General features: G+C 35.3%; 1 protein-coding gene across 1 annotated transcript in view; it reads right to left on the bottom strand.

Moving 5' to 3' along the window:
* The window catches only part of LOC106882527 (uncharacterized), a 103,264-nt gene that overhangs the window by 60,099 nt on the left and 21,366 nt on the right, over positions 1 to 21,799 (bottom strand). Inside the window, exons 5-19 of the mRNA XM_089347808.1 lie at positions 21,434 to 21,505; positions 20,435 to 20,506; positions 19,316 to 19,387; positions 15,527 to 15,598; positions 15,072 to 15,143; positions 13,950 to 14,021; positions 12,574 to 12,642; positions 11,048 to 11,119; positions 10,160 to 10,231; positions 9,138 to 9,209; positions 6,401 to 6,472; positions 4,765 to 4,836; positions 4,354 to 4,425; positions 3,289 to 3,360; positions 1,243 to 1,314 (exon numbers count right to left, since the gene is read on the bottom strand). Of these exons, the coding sequence (XP_089203934.1) occupies positions 1,243 to 1,314; positions 3,289 to 3,360; positions 4,354 to 4,425; positions 4,765 to 4,836; positions 6,401 to 6,472; positions 9,138 to 9,209; positions 10,160 to 10,231; positions 11,048 to 11,119; positions 12,574 to 12,642; positions 13,950 to 14,021; positions 15,072 to 15,143; positions 15,527 to 15,598; positions 19,316 to 19,387; positions 20,435 to 20,506; positions 21,434 to 21,505 (1,077 nt within the window). The remainder of the gene's footprint in view (positions 1 to 1,242; positions 1,315 to 3,288; positions 3,361 to 4,353; positions 4,426 to 4,764; positions 4,837 to 6,400; positions 6,473 to 9,137; positions 9,210 to 10,159; positions 10,232 to 11,047; positions 11,120 to 12,573; positions 12,643 to 13,949; positions 14,022 to 15,071; positions 15,144 to 15,526; positions 15,599 to 19,315; positions 19,388 to 20,434; positions 20,507 to 21,433; positions 21,506 to 21,799) is intronic.

The following is a 21,799-nucleotide window of genomic DNA, read 5'->3' as shown; positions in this document are numbered from 1 at the left end:
TATGTTAAAAACTCTCTTCACCCAGACACTTGCAGAAGCGAATGTTTGATGTCATGTCCACATGATAGAAAATATGTGACTGCTCAACTACGGGTTCTGTTGTGATTATAAATGCTATGACCTCCAACATCGGTCCTTCAATCATCACCACCCAAGAACCCAGTAAAGTTTTAAGCTCACCAAACCATCCACAAATATACATATTTAAGGTAAGATGATTTGGTGCCCGCCTAGTTCCTCATCCTAAAACCCCGAACATCACTCCAAGTTTGCTGACAACCAGCACTTAAGGTTTTGGGGAGAGCAAGGGACATAACACTTGATGGATTCTGTTCATTGACTGCCTTTCACGTTTTATCTTTTTCACAGCACCCATAAATCTTCGTTTTTTGTCTTTTTCACAGCACCCATAAATCACATGTGACAATTTCTCACCTCCAGTAAAAGAGAGCAATCATCAATGTTTTCATGCTGGTCAACTCTGATGAGCGCAGTTACTAGATGATTGTTTGATTGTCTAATACCTTGTGCAAAACCGATTTGTGAGATTGGCCATAATGGATCTACAATATTGTATACTTTGATTTATATAGGAGTGGCTGCGAGGTAAAAAGCCTACTTCCCAACCACATGATTCTTGGTTCAGTCCCACTGCATGGCACTTTGGACAAGTGTCTTCTACTACAGTCTCAGACCTCCCAAGTGGATTTGGTAGATGGAAACTGAAAGAAGCCTGTTGTATATATATATGTTTGTGTCCCATCACCATTTGACAATTAGTGTTGGTGTGTTTACATAACTAAGTAGGTCGACAAAAAAGATATGATAGAATAATACCAGGCTTAAAAAATAAAAGTTCTAGAGTCAATTCATTCTACTAAAATTCTTCAAGGTGATGTCCCAACATGGCCGCAGTTTAATGTGTGAAACAAGTAAAAGAATAACAGTATATATATATTTGACGAGTTAAGAAATAGTTAAGATTCAGTTGAATTAGGTACTTAAGTTGAGGCACCAAGTCAGTCTGGTATTATCCGCACAGCTCGAAGTAAGGTGAATAAAAAGCAAATAAGTAACAACACCATGACATCCTTGTTACTTATTTGCTTTATATATATATATATATATATATATATATATATATATACATGCATACATACGTAGAGAGAGATAGAGAGAGAGAGAGGAAAGCTAGCAAGGAAGATACTTAATATTTAGAAATTTATTGTTAATCCAACTTACAACATTCTTAAATTACCAAGATTTTGAAAGGCACCTTCTTCAATATTTTTTATTTCATTTTTATACAGATATCTGAAACAAATGGAATTGTAATAAATGTTTTGGAGTAGATTTTTGATAAAATATTATGGCTACGGAATTAGTTTTTTCACAAAATATAGAACTAAATGATATTTATAGGGAAAAAAAATTATGCACCCTGATATTAATTGGTGAACAATTTGGTTGATATACTGTTTGATATATCCAATGGTAACTTATCAGAATAGGACATTACGTGTATAATTAAAATTCCAAGGTTACAACAGGAGCGTTTTTTTTTTTAGTATTTGTGTTAGGTCAAACTAGAATTAGGATTGTCCAACAGCAACTAAAGGTACTCCCTCGCAGAAGCCAACGTCAAAGGTCCTGTCAAAATTCATAAAGATGAAAATATTGCACAATGTACTTCCTAATGTAAAAAACGTTGGGAAGGGTCACCGTTTAAACTCCTTTTGTCATAGGATTAAACATTCACAGCTAACCCGGAAGTGAACAAGAACTACAGGGTCACAATGTGGATGTCGTTAGAATGATTTGATGTACATGTTACAACATCAAGGTGCTTTATATGCATTATTAGTGTGTCATATACCGAGTTTCAATGTTACGACAATATTGTGGATGTACACGGCAATTCTCTCTGAACTTCTTCCCTTTTTTGTTTCAATGAAACACAGCATACTTTGATATGTGAATTTCTGCATCATTTATGATTGCAAATAGATGTATTTCTGTAAGTGCTATGCATATTGTCTGATTGCATGCAGTAAGATCTCTTAAGTATGAAATATTCTTTTCTACTATAGGCACAAGTGCTTAATTTATCGACCCCGAAAGGATGAAAGGCAAAGTTGACCTCGGTGGAGTTTGAACTCAGAATGTAAAGACATGAAATACCACTAAGAATTTCGTTCGGAGTGCTAATGTTTCTGCCAGCTCGCCGCATTAAAGTATTCTTTTCTACTCAAGGTACAAGGCCTGAAATTTTGGAGGAGGGGACCAGTCAATTACATCGACCCCAGTACGTAACTGGTACTTAATTTACTAACCCCGAAAGGATGAAAGGCAAAGTCGACCTCGGCGGAGTTTTAACTCAGAACATAAAGACAGACGAAATACTGCTAAGGATTTCACCCGGCGTGCTAACGATTCTGCCGGCTCGCTGCTTTCTCAAATAGGAAATACTGTTTCTATTATTGAGCTATTACAGGCTTCTGATGTTTAATAGTAAAATTGGTGCGAAAGTTGGTTTGGTGACAATGATGATAATTCTTTGTTTATTATTTGCTGTGACCTTGTATGTGGTTTGCGTGGCTTTGGTTCAGTTTCGTTTGTAACCATATTAGCCGTTTAATATCTTTTGTGCAACACTTACAAATATGTTATTCAAACATTACAGCTCACATACCTCTTCATATTGTTCTGCAGGTTATAGACTACTTCGGTTATGTGTTTATCCCTTGTCCTGTTGTTTTCTTGAGGAGTAATCACTGAGTAAAGCAGCAGTTTGCTCCCATCTCTATGCACGCGGACACTTATCATGTAGAAATTACAGATGGTTGAAAAGCAGCAACAATTCTTTTTTATCTTTAGGCTCGCGTGCTTGGACAGGATGTTGGTAGGTAGATTTTGCCAATGTATTTGCAAGCTGGGTATGGTATATTAGTGACATCAATTCATGAGAGGGTGAGGTGTTGTCATGAGTTAGTAGCTCGGGTTGTCATGGGTTAGCCAAGTCTAAGGATATTGTTAATATGTCATACCACAACTTCCGGACAGTAGCAATAGCTACAAATTTTAGGTTGCATGGGCCTGTGACAAACAGTTATTAATTTATCTATTTATCTATCTGGAGGAGGAAAGGGGGAAGGGAAATCAAATTGATGGATAAGAGAGGTATTTATATTGAAAGAAAGAGTTAGAGATAAAAGGGAAGATGCCGATATTCAATATTTATAAATGTATTGTCAGTGAAACAATATCAACAAGTCTGATTCAACTTACAAGGCTTCTAAACTGGTAAGATTCTGGAATGTTTCTTTCTCAATACCCATGATTTTATTATTATCCAAATGTCTGAAAGATTAAAAGATGCTCATAAGAAATTGTATCGAGCAAATTTGTGATAAAATATTAGATATTACGGATTAACGATTAGGTTTAGGATAAAATGAAGAAAACCTATGATGCTTACAAGTAACAAGAAATCAGGATTAAAACTGACATAAATACAAATACCAATGCCTGTTTCAAAAGTATTGTATTTATCAATAACGAGTAGCTAATTGTACCATAGCTTTTTAAAACTTGCAGTGCCTTAATATTTTCTTGCTTGTTGATTTTATATTTTCTGTATTATATTATCTATGTGTGAATTTTTGTAGGTTATTTATCAAACACTATTTTATAAAGACAACGAATAGTTAATAGGTGAGAAATCTAGTTTAATGTCTGATGTACAAAATCATACTTTTACTCCTTACTCCTGTGGATTGTGGTGATGAGTAACAACATCTGAGTTGTGGTGGACGACATACCCCAGTGCTGAATGTATTATTTTCCTTCTATGTGTATATGTACATCTGTATATTTGGGTTTCAGTACATAGGTTTGTAGTCATCTTGTATGTAGATGTAAAAACTTGGATGAAATTCGAAATTATTTCCTCATTTAGACACTGTAGTTGCACAATTACATACACACGGAGAGAGAGAGAGAGAGAGAGAGAGAGAGAGAGAGAGAGAAATATACATATGCCTGTTTGTGTGCATATAGTGTGTGTATTTACATACACACGTATAGAGAGAGAGAGAGAAAGAAAGAAAGAGAGAAAGAGAGAGAGAGTGTGTGTGTGTGTGTGTATGTAGGTGTGTGTGCGTGCAGAAAGAGGAAAATAAAGTGGGAGAGATAAGAAGAGAAAGAAGGAAGGAGAGAGTGAGAGAAAACAGACAAAAAGATTGTGAGATAGAGAGAGAGAGAGGATCAAAGAGAAAAATAGAAGAAGAGGAAGACAGTTGATATTTGGAAATGCATTGTTAACGAAATAATATCATGTTAAATTCAACTTACAAGTTCTTTAAATTGGCAAGGTTCTGGAATGTTGCTTTTTCAATTTTATTAATTTGATTATATTCCATATATCTGTAACATGAAAGTAAAAATACAGAGCAGATGTGTGATAAAATATTAAAACGTTATGACTATAAAGAATTACGCTAATCATGAACTAAGTAATTAAGTGACAATTATATGGGAAATAGGGAGCAAGATCCAGTGAGTTATATATATATATATCTTATACATATATATATATATATATATATATATATATATATATATATTATGTGTATGTGTGTGCTATATACTTACACATATATACATAGAGAGAGATTAAGAGAAAGGAAATATAAAGATAAGACGTATATTATTTAGAAATGTATCGTTCAATGTAATAGCATAAACAAGCCTGATCCAACTTACAAGCTCTTTAAATTGGGAAGTTTTTGGAAGGTTCCATTTTTAATATTCGTGATTTTGTTATTAAGAAGTGATCTGTAATGAAACGGAATTCATAAAAAAATCGTATGGAGCTGATTTGCGATAAAATATTAAAAATTATTGCATGCACGTAAATACATACACACTCATATCTACATACGTACACACATACATGCATACACCCATATATATATATATATAGACATACATATACACAAACAAGGAAGAAAAATTGTACTCGAATGCGAAAGATAGAATAATATACTATTTTATTGAAGCCAAAACAATTTTCAAATTTTCATGTAACTTCATCAGATAGTAGTGATAATAATCCTAACGAAATTATAAAATATATCAATAAGCACGCTTGCCTCCCACCAGTTGAATTTACGAACCTAATTCTGAACATGTCTTCATCTTGAAAAATATTTGAAAAGGCTGAGCTGGCGTTTCAGCTGGTCTCTGAAACGTTGTCTCCTTTGCCCTGCCTGAGTTCTCTATAGAATATGGTCCTCCATCTTCTGGATTTTGTCTTGCGTGAGATGTCACCCACTAATCTGAAATATCTGAGCAACAATAAAGTTTCAATGTTAGGAACGTTGGCCTCCTGGAGGACTTCATTGTTTTTGCGTTCCTTCGATGAGTGTACAGTTCCACGATATACGCTTCCGTGAAGAAGCAACTATGGCAGATAAGAAATGCCAAAGAAGGAAAGAATCGACCCAACTCCATCTGACCAAACCTTACATGTTTGCTCCAATTACGCCAGAACCAGTCGTTCAAGGATCTGTCTACATAGCCACTTAAGGGTTTGACATACCTCCCGATGTTCGGCCATAAAAAACTCCAGTCATCTATCTAACTAGCAGTAATTTCTCCACCAACAATATACATAGTGGTGGAGCAAATACTGCTATTACCAGTAGTCAGATATCTACCATTAGCAAGGCCAAAGAAGGCTGAAATCACGTGATCTGGTAACAAAGGTGACATTGATTGTCTGATGATATAAACAAGAAGTGCTTATACGCATCAAAAGACTGTACGAGAGAGTCTCTCGTAGTAAATATCCAACACAACATCCACTTTTAAGTGGTGATAAATTTTGCCATACATAAATACATACATACATACATACATACATACATACATACATACATACATATGACAATAAATAAGTAGCTAGGTACACGCAACGTCTTCAGTCTATGCATTTTGTATTTGTATGTATGGATGAAAATGTGTGTGTGTTTGTGTGTATAGTGTTATAAATAATACACGTCCAAGTAATATATTTATTGATTGTATAGAGTATTGAGGAGTGAATAGGAACTAAATGCCTTACACATCACACAACACTTATTAAAATATTTACACATGTAGTCCTAAATATGTATTTACAAATGTGGGTCATGTCTGACAAGCATTTGGTCAGAATTCTACTCTACAGGGATTAAGAGCTAATCCACTGTAAAAGATTTTTATACAGAATTGGCACTCACTATACATTCACAGATACACACACACGTGTACATAAAGCGGGTGATCGAGATAGGGAGAAAGAGATGTCAGAATGTATTGAAAATGAAAGAGTATCAACAAAACTAATCCAACTCACAAGGTGTGTAAATTTGGAATGCTTTTGAAGGATCCTTCTTCTACATCTGTGATTTCATTGTTATATAGCCACCTGTATCATGTAAAGGGATAAAATATTGAAGAAACAATTACGCTTATCATAAAACATAAAAACTATGTGACATTTATAGAAATTGTTATGAAATGTGATACGATTAGAAGTATCAATCGGTGAATTCAATGCATAATCACGATTCAGTAAATTCTTTCTTTGCTATACTCTCTTTTTACTCTTTTACTTGTTTCAGTCATTTGATTGCGGCCATGCTGGAGCACCGCCTTTAGTCGAGAAAATCGACCTCAGGACTTATTCTTTGTAAGCCTAGTACTTATTCTATCGGTCTCTTTTTGCCGAACCCCTAAGTTATGGGGGACGTAAACACACCAGCATCGGTTGTCAAGCGATAGTGGGGACAAACACAGACACACAAACACACATACATATATATATATATATATATATATATATATATATATATATATATATACGATGGGCTTCTTTCCGTTTCCGTCTACCAAATCCACTCACAAGGCTTTCGTCGGCCCGAGGATATATAGTAGAAGACACTTGCCCAAGGTGCCATGCAGTGGGACTGAACCCGGAACCATGTGTTTGGTAAGCAAGCTACTTACCACAGCCACTCCTGCGTCTATAAAAAAAAAAGAGTGACCATACTTGTTTAGATTCAGCAACTCAACGTGGTGTATCTAAGTTTCTTTTAACCTTAATAAATCATGCGTCTTGTGAAAATACACCATCTCAAGTTCTCAAGTATTTGAATTTTTGGGAAGTATTAATAAGGATGATGTATTTCATTGTTTTGACTCTTGCTGTTCTCCCTGTGCCCGATGATTTCTTGTCAATATATTTATAGTTTACAGTAAAGGCGCCTGGCTCAGTGGTTAGAGCGTCGAGCTTACGATCGTGAGGTTGTGAGTTCGAATCCCGGGCCGGGCTGTGTGTTGTGTTCTTGAGCAAGATACTTTATTTCACGTTGCTCCAGTTCACTCAGCTGTAGAAATGAGTTGCGACGTCACAGGTTCCAAAATGTATTGGCCCCTTTGCTTTCCCTTGGATAACACTGGTGGCGTGGAGAGGGGAAGCCGGTATGCATGGGCGACTGCTGGTCTTCCATAAACAACCTTGCCTGGACTTGTGCCTGGGAAGGTAACTTTCTAGGCGCAATCCCATGGTCACTTATGACCGAAGGTGGTCTCAGTAACAGTAAACCAGCATTCAGTATAGAGTATAATATTAACTAGCAGAACCCATGAATATTTCACGGAATTAATGTTAAACTTATTGGGTTATTTCTGAGAACTTTATTCCAAAAACCTGAAAGCGTAGCCTGTGTTGTGTCTGTATCAAAAGATAATCGCTCATCTGTTTATCACTGAAAAGGAAAAGAAACTGGAATACAATGATTGCTAAATGTACTTTATATATACACTCTTTATACTTTATGCACAGTTTTATGGACTTAATACACAGCACTTATAAAATAAATATTCACTCTTATTTTTCCATTTTTCCCATAAGCAAAAATGAATATCCCATACATATGATACAACCTTTAGTGAAAAAATTAGTTCAATTAAAAAATACACTTTTCTCTATCCACCACCTCCATTTCACCACCAGTACCAGCAGTACCACCACCACCACCATCTTTTTCCCCCGCCTCCCGCTCTCCTCCCTCTCTCCCCATCCTCCCACTCTCCTCTCCCACTCTCCTCTCCCTCTCACCCCTCCTGCTCTCTCTCCCTCCTCCTCTCTCTCCCTCTTCCTCTCTCCCTCCTCCTCTCTCCCCATCATCCCTCTCTCCCTCCTCCTCTATCTTCCTCCTCCTCTCTCCATCCTTCTCTCTCTCCCTAATTCTCTCTCTCTCTCTCAATATCTCTCTCCCTCTTCCTCTCTCTCCCTCCTCCTCTCTCTCCCCATCCTCCCTCTCTTTCTCCTTCTCTCTCTCCTTCCTCCTCTATCTCCCTCCTCCTATCCCCATCCTTCTCTCTCTCCCTCATTCTCTCTCTCCCTCATTCTCTCTCTCCCTCATTCTCTCTCTCTCTCTCAATCTCTCACCCTCTTTTTCTCTCTCCTTCCTTCTCTCTCTCCCTCCTTCTCTCTCTCCCTCTCCTTCCCCTCCCCTCCTTCCTCCCTCTCTTTCCCTCCTCCCTATCTCTACCTATCCTCCCTCTCTCTCTCTCTTTCTCTCTCCTGCTTTTCTTTAACCTCACCATCTGAACATCTCCCTTCTGCTAAAATTGCATTTTTAACTTTCTCCTCTAACTTTAGCTAACTTTTTTAACCAAGTAATAAATATTACGTACCTCCTACCTCATGTTATGGACGCTTCTCTCTCCCTCTCTTTCTTTCTCCCTTTTTTGTCTTACTCTTCACCTTATCCTCTTTTCTGTCTCTTTCTTCTTTCTCCTTTCTTTCCCTTCAACTAATCACACGAAGGCCTTACAATTACAATCTCTCTACCTCACATTATGGATGCTTTTTCTCTCCCTCTTTTCCTCCCTACCTCCTTTTCTCTTTCCTTCTTTTGCTCTCTCCTTTTTCTCTAATCACGTGAAAGTGTTACCGACGGGCTAAGTAACGCAATAACAAGCAAAATTATCATAAGATTAAGAATGAATGATAAAAGATCAGGAGTTACATAATTACATTCATTATCATGCAGCATTTTCTGCTTTAATGAAATTCAACTTACAAGGTTTCTAAACTGAGAAGATTTTGGAAGGTTCCTTCTTTAATAATCGTGATTTCATTATTATCCAGATGTCTGAAACAAAATGGTTTCCATAAAAAATTTACCGAGCAAGTTTGAGACAAAATATTAAATATTATGGATTGAAAGTTAGGTTTAGCATTAAATAAAATTACCATAATTATAAAAAATAAAAAAATTGCGATTAAAATCGATACTAGGAGGAATATTTCGGGCACAACAGTTGGTGTCTTTCTCAACCATGCCCACACAGAGAAATGCAATCGGGGTGGGATGGGGTAGGAGGCCAGAAACTGGGTCTAGTAAAGCAGAAATTTTTCCACAACCATTACTTGTACTTTATTTATTTAGTCTTACATTTTATCCTTTTTATTACTATGTTGTTCAGTCTTTTCTTTCTTTTTTTTCGCCACTTGCCGTCTTTCTACTTTCGTTTCTAAATACTTATAAATTACTTCACAATGTGTCTGACTTCAGTTATCAGATCTCTGTAACAGGATGCAATAAAGTGTTCCCCTGATGATCCCATTGCGGTTAAAAATCCAACTACTCTTGGAATATCAAATACAGCATTCTATATAACTGCAATGGCAAAACTTAGGAAGTAGTAATAAATTAGAGTTGTGTACTGGTGCTTATCTTAATTTAGACAAGCCTAGTGCTTCTAGCATCACTCATGGGGCGGTTATCTCCCCTGTCAGTGTATATATATATTGTGTACCTCATACAGTAGTAAGGACTTTTAACTCTTATTTCTTGCAATAGAAGTGCTATTTGGCACTCTCAGTCACAGTTAGTGATGATCAAATTTTACCATTATGATCTTATATTGCACCTAGCCGATTATATTAATTTTTACTATACGCATTAGCATTTCACTAAATCAGCCATAAATTTATATGGAAAATATGTATACTGACAGATCAATTTAGCCAAACCATCTGAGTAACGAGTCTACAACTGACAGATGAAACAAGTCTAGTCCGGTGTCGGATCCAACTTACAATCTCCTTAAATTGACAAGATTTTGGAAGGCACCATTTTCAATCGTCTTGATTTTGTTATGTTCCAGGTATCTGTAACATGAAAGTGAGTTCATAAGTAAAATTGCAGAGCAGATTTGTGATATGCACATACATAATAAAACTAGTCATGCTGCCAGTGAGAAGAAACACAATAGATCGCAATATGGTAGTTGCTCTACTAAGCACATCCCTTTGAACGTCAATTCGAGTCATATGCAAGTGATCCTTTTCATCTTGATCACTTGAAACAATTAGGGTGGCGCAGCCCTGAAGTAATGTTCTAGAGTGGCAAACCCACTGACAACACTGTTGCTCTCCTCACAGAAACAACAGGCAGACAACACTTGCTGAGTTAATGCATACACTTTGAGGTTGAGATGCTTTTGGAAAACAACTTGGCTATGGTTCTGTTCTTGCACAGCAGCAGCCTGGTATCACCACCCAATCAAGTCAGCATGCAAACTGTTGCTCTGATTTCGCCGTTCATCTCATACCGAGCAATTAGTGGAAACCTCAGTGGTGGTAGAAGAAGTCTGAGTGTGCTGCCTTTATGCACCAAACCCTCGATGAGCTGGAGCGATGTGTATGCGCAATGCATCAGTAGGATAAAATAATATGTCTCAATGCATGCATACATATACAAATATTATATATCACACACACATACAAACACATATGTATATGTGTGTGTGTGTGTGTGTGTTTGAGAGAGAGAGAGAGAGAGAGAGAGAGAGAGAGAAAGAGAGAGAGAGAGAGAGAGAGAGAGAGAGAGAGAGAGAGAGAGAGAGAGAGAGAGAGGTTGAGAAGAAATAATATCTAGAAATGTATGGTTAATGTAATAGTGTTAAAAAGTTTAGTTAAACTTACAAGACCATTAAATTAGTTAAGTTTTGAAAGTCTCTTTCTCCAATGCTTTTGATGTCATTTTTAAGAAGAGATCTGCAACATGAAGGAGGCTTCATAAGAATTTGTATTTAGCTGATTTGTAATAAAATCAAAAAATTAAGGTTTAACAATTAAGTGTAATACAAATCGGAATTTAACAGAAATAAGGAAATATGGGGAGATTATCAGGTATACTAATAGTTGAATCCTTGTGTCTCCACAGCAAAACATCGATTGTATCTGCCACAAGTGAGCACCTAAATTGTACCATAGTTTTGAAAACTTATCTTTCATTATAAAATTGAATATTTATATTAGCCACATTTTTTGTAAGCTAGATTCATTAAAACATTATTTTATAAAGACAATGAATATCAGAGAAATGGATAAGCTAGGCTGACTGCACTAATGTCAAGCTTTGACCTCTTTCATCTCTTCTATAGTAGAGACTATCGATATCACTGTTTCTGTGGAAGTTTCCAGTTGATATAAAGATCATGCAGGTTTTAATGAGTTTGGAGTGGATTTCTTCTACAGACCAGTCAAGTATCCTAAATGGTGGCATCAGCACTAATATCGAAAATGCAATTTGTGGAGAGGAGGCAAGTTAATTTCATCGACCCCAGTGTTCAATAGCTACTTATTTTATCGACCCCAAAAGGATGAAAGGCAAAGTTGACCCCTGCAGAATTTGATCTCAGAACATAAAGACAGACAAAATGCTGCCAACTCGCCATCTTAAAACTATTCATAATATTGAAATATAATAATAACATATCAATATGTATGTGCGTGATAACTGTTTGAAACAAAAAACATTCATGTAATGTATAAGAAAATCTTTTACAACGCATCACCGTCTTAGAATAGGTATAAAGATGTAGCCCCAAATACACTATCAGGAGTGAAAGTGATGGCTGACAAACATTTGGTAACAGCTTTACTCACTTAATGATCAAGATCTAAATCACAGCACATGCATGTTAATGCTCTGCATATGTCTACACACACACACACACACACACACACACACACACACACACACATACACAAACTGATTCATGTATATGCAAGCATATACATAACCTGCCATCACACGCAAGCAAAAGTATATATTATGAGCATGATAAAGATATATATATATATATATATATATATATATAGATATATATATATAGATATATATATATATATATATATATATATATATATATATATATATATATATATATAGATATATATATATATATATAGATATATATATATATAGATATATATATATATATATATAGATATATATATATATATATATATATATATATATATATATATATATAGAGAGAGAGAGAGAGAGAGAGAGAGAGAGAGAGAGAGAGAGAGAAAGAGAGAGAGAGAGAGAGAGAGAGAGAGAGAGAAAGAGAGAGAGAGTACGGAAAGAGAGAAAAATAAATGTTTACGCCTTTAATAATTGTCAATGAAATACTATTAAAAAGACTGGGACAACTTACAAGGTTCTTAGACTGGAACCTTTTTGGAAGAACCCTTCAATATTCATGATTTTATTACTATACAACCATCTGTAACATGGAAAGTGGTAAAATATTAGGACTAAACAATTAGATTTATCACAAAATAAATTATGAGACATTTAAAGAAAGAAATGTGACATGATTAGATTACCAATGGGTAAATGCAAGTGTGAACTCTTGAATATATCAATTGACTCTATCAATAATTAGTATCAAATTTTACCATAGTACTTTACATTCCTTTAATTTCTTCTATGTTGATTTTATATGTCAGTGTTTTGAATAATTCATCTGTATATTTTTTTGTCTATGAGGGTGAGTGGTCTAGTAGTTTGCATTTGCCCTCGCGATCACAAGGTTGTTGTTTCGTTTCCCGTACTGGGGTGTGCATTGTCTTCTTGGGCAGCACAATACTTCATTTCACGCTGTTCTACAGTCATTTTCCCCCTTTTCTACAGTACTAAATATGGGAAAGTGGTTGTACGAGTGGTTGAAGTATTAGTAGCAGTAGAAGCTGTAGTGGTAGTAGTAGTTTTGTTTGATGTCATCTTTTCTTTCTCTCAGTATTTGGTTATGAAAGTTGTCTCTTTTTTGATGCTTTGCTGTTGTGTTGTGCAGTTGGTAAGTTGATGTAAGATTGTAAAATTTGGTTGTTTCTTAGTGGTACTTATGCTTATATATTACCTATTTGCCTATATTTTGGTATTTCAATTGATGTTCTTTGCAAAGTCATGCATTTTCTTAAGGACACCTCAATTTGCCCTATGTAGGTTTTTCCACATCCTGAGCTTGTAACTTCTTGCATAAAGTTTTCAGATGCACAGGTGAAATTATTTACGATTGTGAAAAGAAGTTCAAAGAAGTTCCATCTTTGAACTTCTTTCCTTTAGCATCTCAAATGTAAGATCTCTTCCCTGATGACAGACAATCGTCTCATCCTATGATGGAATCAATCTACAAACATTATTGTGGAGTACCAAGCCCCCAGAAACAGCCGTTGGATTTGTAATACTTTTCTTCAACCCCTTGACTCTATATATCATTTGTATTCTGTGCAAGTCGGACCTTTTTATATGCATACATATTTACAATTTTGTATTTCATGTATTTAATGTACTTTATATATTGATCTGTCTAACTTGCTTATCCATATATTTGCTTATATGTATATGTGTGTGTGTGTATGTATGTACGTGTGTGTGTGTGTGTGGGGGTGTAGAGTAAGAGAGAGATTGCTACAAAGAATAAACCAAGAGGTGATTTATTTAGCGAGACAGTGAGGTAATTATCCTTGAATATATAGCTATTCAAACTATTAAGTATAGCAGCCAACTTACAAGGCTGACCCAACTTACAAGGTTTGTAAACGGGGAAGGTTTTGAAAGGATTCTGCTTCAATGATCGTGATTTCATTAATTTCCAGATGTCTGAAACAAAAAAATATTTGTCAGAAAACATATCGAGCAAATTTGTGATAAAACGTTAGATTGGAGCCATTACACTGTAAAGAGAGAAGCAGCCCAAATGGTACGCAGGCCACAACAGACAGAGAGAATGCTCTTGAAGCCGAGAATTTGAACTTATAGCGACAATATTTACATATCGCCTGAGGAAACACAACTAGATGTCATAATGCAGAGAAACGGTTGCATAATCAAGTACTTGCATGCCTGGAGAACTACGTTTTATAGAAACAATTGTAGTGATTGAAAATAAATGTCCAACAATACTCCTTATGGTTGACTCCAAATTTTTTCAATTACACACACACACACACACACACACATCTATCTATCTATCTATATATACACACACACACACACGCACATAGAGGCTGATACAAATCACACAGAACTGTCCTAAAATACGTTCAAAACTGTAGACCTACATATATTAGAATAGAGAGTCTTGTTTGGCAGATATTTAATCATAATACTACTCAATTAACGCTGATGTTCAACCGTGTCACAATAAAATACTCAAGATTTATAAACAGATTAGCACATGCATGGTGATAGTCCCTCAAACATGCACACACCCTCACTTCCAGATACGTTAGACAAATAAACAAACCTTTTCACAGGCTTATAACTACACACACACACACACACACACACACACACACACACACACACACACACACACTCTCTCTCTCTCTCTCTCTCTCTCTCTCTCTCTCTCTCTCTCTCTCTCTCTCTCTCTCTCTCTTCTCGCTCTCTTTCTCTATTACACACACATATGTATGGGGAAATAAAGGAGAGATAGTAAAGAAATAGACAGATAACATAATGAAATATTTTATGATTTTATGAAATAAATCCTACCGTTATGTTCATTTGTTTATATGTGTGTGTATGTACATGACAGATAAATTTAGTGGTAGAGGAAAACAGAGGCAAAGAAGAGGAAGAGGAAGGATTTAATATTTAGAAATAAATCGTTAATGAAATAATATCAACATATTAGATCCAGCTTACAAGATCCTTAAATTGACAAGACTTTGGAATATTCCTTTTTCAATTTTCTTGATTTCATTGTTTTTCAGATATCTGTAACATGAAAGTGAGTTCATAAGTAATAGTGCAAAGCAGAATGATAACAAAATATTTTGTCCCCTCTATGCTTAGTCCTTTGCGGGCAATAAAGATATAAGATATTGCGGAGATGTAACGTTTATTCCCACTTAAACATGGATGTTCTGTTAGAACAAGATTTACTGTGGTAGATACCATTAGAAAAACTCTCATATGGTCTTTTGGTGCAAAATTCATACTTGTTTATATCGTTAGCGAGGAGATAAATTCCCACCAACTTCAGCCCCGAGACCACCAAATGAGAGATAGATTACAAGAATGAAATTGTAAAGAGGAAGACAGAATATTTAGAAATGAATGGTCAATGTAGTAATATAAATAAGTCTGATCCAACTTACAAGATCATTAAATTGGGAAGATTTTGGAATGCTCCCTTTTCAAGTTTCGTGATGCTATTGTTAAGAAGTGATCTGTAACATGAGAGGAAATTCATAAAATATTATATAGAGTTGATTTGTGATAAAATATTAAACAATATGGCTAAAAAATTAAGCTTAATACTAATATAATTACAGAAAACAGGAAAATATCAAGAAATTTGATAATATTAAAAATACTAATGGTTGAATCCAATCCAAGTGTCTATTCTGGAAAATATCTATTGCATCAGCCATAAAGGAGTACTTAATTTGTTCCATAGTTTGAAAAGTTATATTCTCTTATTCAACTGAATAATATAGCTGTATTTTGCGTAAGCTAGATTCTTTTGAAAACGTTAGACATACATAGCCACAAATGTAGGTTCTATATATTTATATATGTGTTCATGTAGATCTATGTGTATATATGTATGTATGGAAGCAAAGACAATATAAATGTGTTAATAGTCTTATGTATGTATGTACCTGTGCTCACTAGTATCTATCAGTGTCTATGATAAACATTTATGCACTTAGCCATTTCTGACACCCTGTGAGTTGATGTGCCTTGATTCTTAAGAATCCTTATAAGAGAATATTATGTATGTAAGGATGCATTTACATGTATATATATACATATACATATATATTATCATCGTCGTCGTCATCGTTTAATATCCGCTTTCCATGCTGGTATGGGTTGGACGGTTTGACTGAGGGCTGGTGAGCCAGAAGGCTGAACCAGGCTCCAATCTGATCTGGCAAAGTTTCTACAGCTGGATGCCCCTCCTAACGCCAACCACTTTGAGGATGCTTTAACGTGCCACCGGCACGAGGGCCAGTCAGGCGGTACTGGCATGGACCACGCTCAAATGGTGCTTTTTACTTTTTATGAGATAGAAAGTTTGGTGGGTGATTACACGTGGTTGAATATATAAGGAAAGAAATAAGATGAAAAAACACACAAGATTTGTTTTACAAGACTAAAGAATATATCAGAATCATCATAACAAAAGTATTATACAATACTTTTCAAAATAAGTCTTTTTCCTCTAATATAATAACCGGTTTCAGTATAGCTTTTAAAATTTTGAGTTTTGGATGCAATTCTGAATAAGATATTTTTCAGTAAAAGGGAGGTAAATCTGTAATTTTAATATTGGTTTACATTGGGTTCTGGCTTATACCCTTCAATAGATGGAGTAGATCTTTAATTTTTAATATGGATTTATATTTAAGTCTGGCTTATATTTTTCGATAAATGAGGCCTCTTTATTTAGCCGTACTTGTGTTGAAGTCCAAATAGCAAATTGATATAATGGGAAGATTAGGAATTGTGGTTGCAGTTGTTCTGCACATCTGTCAGTGTGTTCACTGAGATATATCTAGCGATATTGGGGGAATATATCTGATGTTTGTGGACTGTATATTCCCGTCTGACAAACATTCCGGTCGACCCTATGTAGTTGTAATCAGATGCTTGGACTGCCATAAAGACTACATAGAGTCAACAGGAACGTTTGTCAGACAGAGATGTACAGTCCACAAACAACAGATATCTTCCCCACAATATCGCCAGATATATCTCAGTGAGCACATTGATAGATGTGCATATATGTGTGTGCAGGCATGTATGTATATTGACATAAAAATAAAGGGATATAAGTTTGTATGGATGTACACTCTCTTATGTGTGTATGTGTGAACACATATGCATGTGTCCACACACATATTTATATTATGTGTAAGTATATGTATGTGTGTATATATATATGTATAGATATATGTGGGTGTGGGTGTTTATATATATGTGTGTATATGTGTATGGATATGTATGGATATTTATGTATATGTATACACATGGAGACATTTGTATGTATGCGAATGTATGTGTGAGCGTATGTGCGAATGTATGTGTACGTAGATGCAGGTGTGTAAGTGTGTATAGGTATGTTTGTGTGTGTGGATGTATGTATACACGCATGTATAAATGTATGGATGTATGTGTATGTATGTATATATGTATGTATATATGTATGTATGTGTGTGTGACTAAATAAGGGCACACCATACCAACGATGAAAAATGAATAAAATGACCTCATATCAAAAGAGTCACAAAGGTCAACTGTTGACAAGAACTCAACAACATTTTTGACCATTCCTAAATGTATTCCATTTCTTTGTTCCTGATAAACTGATCTCTTCTCAAAACCATTTTCAACAACTTTTTGTCTTCTTACCTTCCACCATTTTCTTTTTCATTTTTCATTTTCACTTTTTTCTTTTCTCCTTTCTTCTTTTTTCACACATGCTGTTGTAGTAGCATCTTCTTTGTGGGTTGGTATTACTCTCGATGCCAGAGTTTGGTGCCAGCCCCTAAAGAAACTTCCATATATATATCACTGCAAATCTCTCCCCACGCCACTGCAGGGAGTAGAGTTGAAATTCTTTCAGTCTTTCCCAGTCACTCAACTGTTTCATTGATGCAATTTCTTGGTGTAGTAACGTTGAATGGCTTCAAGTTCCACTCATAACTCCATGATGATCACAGCTGGGAACAGTAATCCCAATATCTGCCATGAGACCCACCATTTTAGTGTAATGTTCATAAAACGAAGCACCATTGTTAATATCAAGCCCCAGCTCCCATGTTGTGTTTGGTTCTAGGATTGTCACTCCTTTTCGTCCAAAGTATCTTTGCTGCGGTGTGGCAGCACAACTTCGCTGATAGCAGAGGTTTTGAAATTTAAATTGCATGTTATTTTTTCAGTCATATGTACATAGTGACTTGGTTTTTCCAGGTTCTCTTCGAGTCCCCATGATTTGGAACATGTAGTGGGTGATACGTAGTACTTATTGCCTTTTTGATCTGTTACATATATAATATCAGTGTCACAGACTGTTTGAGTGTGACAGTAGGACTACAGGTGTGATATCTTCCCTGATGTACATTTGCAACTTCACCATGAGTCCTTTTTCACCTATCTGCTTGAAATATACTTCAGTATGTGCATTTTAGCATCGGACATGTCATCGGTCACTCGTGTTTTTGTTAGTACTATGCATATTGCTTGATTAAATATAACTAAGTTTCGCTGGTATGGGTGTTTGCATTCAACAAGAATACTGGTGTGACACATGGAAGAGTGGTGAGTAGGGGCCATCGATCTGACATTTGTAGAAGCATCGGGTTGGGTATCCTGGATCTTTTTCTCTCTGTGGTGGTCGTGAGTGCTGATCTGCATTTCTATGACTTAGTTTTTGATATAGTAAGATCAGCTCCATAAATACATGCATACATACATATATATGAACAACAAACATGCATGCACGTGCGTGCACACACACACAGACACACACACACACTGCTGCAAATAATAAATATCTACACAGTTATTGATAGTATGAAGTATTGAAGTCGTAGAAATGTAGTCGTAGAAATGCTGTTAACTGTGATTCCATGTTTGAACTCACAGTGATTGAGAGCTAAGACACTTAAAAAGATTTATTGACAGAATTGCACACACATATTGATTCACTTCATACTTTCACACACACACACACACACACACAGAACCATCGGTATGCAAACATGCATATACATACACACACATACGCACACATAACCATTATACAAACACACACATGCGTATATGTAAAATGCGTGATAGACTGAAAGAGAGGGAAAGAAAGAAAATGCTTAAATCTTTAATATTTAAAAATGTATTGTCATCGAAATACTATCAACAAAATTAATTAAACTTACAAGTCTTCTAAACTGGAAAGGTTTTCGAAGGTCCCTTCGTTAATACTCGTGATTTTATTATCTTGCAGCCACCTGTAACATGTAAAGTGATAAAATATTGAATACGATTACTAAACAATTAGGTTCATCATAAGATATAGAAACTACAAGATATTCATAGAGAATGTTATGAAATGTGATATGATTAGAAGTACGAATGGGTAAATTTAAGTATGAACTCTTGAATATATCAGTTGTCTCTGTCAATAATGATTATCTAACTGTATCATAAAACTCACGTTTCATTAATTTCTTCTCCCTTGTTGATTTTATATTTCATTATTTTGAATAATTTATCTATATATTCTTTGTGTGTGAAGTTGAGTGGCATATTAATTAGCGTGTTGCATTTACGATTGCAAAATTGTTGCTTTGGTTTCAAAGCTGAGTGGTTAGTTGTGTTCTTGAGCAGAACATTTGATTTTACTTTGACAGCTGAAATGTGGAACCCTGTGCACCTATACAGACAATGTCAATTTGATGGAGGGAGGGAGCTGCACAGCACAAACATTTGATGACTATAGACAACTCCCTGGAGAATGCTGTTCAGTAAGAAGTTGCAGAACCCTCATTTGTCATTAACGATAGAAGTGGCTACCATATTTTATAAATACGATATATATATATTTGGGCAGGTGGGAAAATTAGGGTGTGTTTGAAGTACAAACCCATTTTTTGTTTTTCTAATTTTACACTCCCATGGATTATTGTTATATCTGAATAGTAGTAAGTGGCACCTGAAAAGTAGTGACATCTGAATAATAGTGGACGACATACTTTTCGTGATGTAAGTATAATAAAGCAGGGATACTTTTTCCTGAAACTTAGCAGTGCTAATCTTTATTTGTCATTAATATTTGTTAAAGAACAGTTATATTTCTAAATTCATTTGCCTGTACTTTGATTGTGAATGTGTGTATAGAAACAAATAATGACAAAGTGATAGTGGAAGACAATGTGATAAGGAAAGACCAAGACAGAGAAAGGAATAAGAGAAATAATTCAGAGAAATAATAAGGAATGAGAGAAATAATTCAGAAACGTCAGTGAAATATTATCAACAAGTCTGATCCAACTTACAAGTGTTTTAAATTGCTAAGACCTTGGAAAGACTCTTTTTCAATAGTCGTGATTTCATTTTGGCTGAGATCTCTGAAATATAAAAGAAGTTCATAAGTAATATATGAGAATTGTGGAAATTTATGATGAAATATTAAATATTCTTTTCTACTCTAGACACAAGGCCCGAAATTTTGAGAGAAAGGGCCAGCCGATTAGACCGACTCCAGTACGCATCTGGTACTTAATTTATCGACCCTGAAAGGCAAAGTCGACCTTGGCAGGATTTGAACTCAGCACATAAAGACAGAAGAAACACCACCAAGCATTTCGCCTGGCATGCTAACGCTACTGCCAGCTCACTGCCTTGATGAAATACTAAATATTACGGTTAAATAATTACATCTAACATAAAATATAAAACAAATGGGGGAGATATTTATTTAAAATGAGAAATTGTAAAGACTAATAATAGTAATAGGCATAATACTGGATGAAACCAATAGTCTACTCTGGAAAATATCCATTCTGTCAATTGTTGTTTTTAATTGTACCATAGTTTCTTAAATCACATTTTGTATTCTCTTAAAATCTGTATTAACAATGTAGTCGTAGATATGCTGTTACCTGTGAGGTCCATGTTTGGCAAACATTTGGTCAGAGTTCTACTCAGTCAGCAGTGATTGAGAGCTAAGACACTTTAAAAGATTTATTGACAGAATTGCACCCACATATTGATTCACTTCATACTTCCACACACAAATACACACACACACACACACACACACACACACACACACACACAAACACACACACACACACACACACAGAACCATCGGTATGCAAACATGCATATACATACACACACATATGCACACATAACCATTATACAAACACACACATGTGTATATGTAAAATGCATGATAGACTGAAAGAGTGGGGAAGAAAAAATGCTTAAATCTTTAGTTTTTAAAAATGTATTGTCAATGAAATACTATCAACGAAACTAATTTAACTTACAAGTTTACGAGATTGGAAAGGTTTTTGAAGTACCCTTCTTCAATATTCCTGATTTCATTTTGACTCAAATCTCTGAAATATAAAAGTTGTTCATATGTAATTTTGTATATGAGAATTGTGGAAATTTATGATGAAATATTAAATATTCTTTAATACTCTAGTCACAAGGCCCGAAATGTTGAGGGAGGGGGCCAGTCGATCAAATCTATCCCAGTACGCATCTGGTACTTAATTTATCGACCCTGAAAATATCTATTCTGGAAAATATCTATTCTGTCAATTGTTGTTTTTAATTGTACCATAGTTTCTTAAACCACATTTTGTTAATATTTTCTTGCTTGCTGACCTTATATTTTACAGCATCAA

Source organism: Octopus bimaculoides, chromosome 2 (assembly GCF_046866305.1).
Source record: "Octopus bimaculoides isolate indiv1 chromosome 2, ASM4686630v1, whole genome shotgun sequence".
NCBI lineage: Eukaryota > Metazoa > Mollusca > Cephalopoda > Octopoda > Octopodidae > Octopus > Octopus bimaculoides.
Note: the sequence above shows the minus strand (reverse complement) of the source record. Positions and strands in the feature narration are given on the sequence as shown.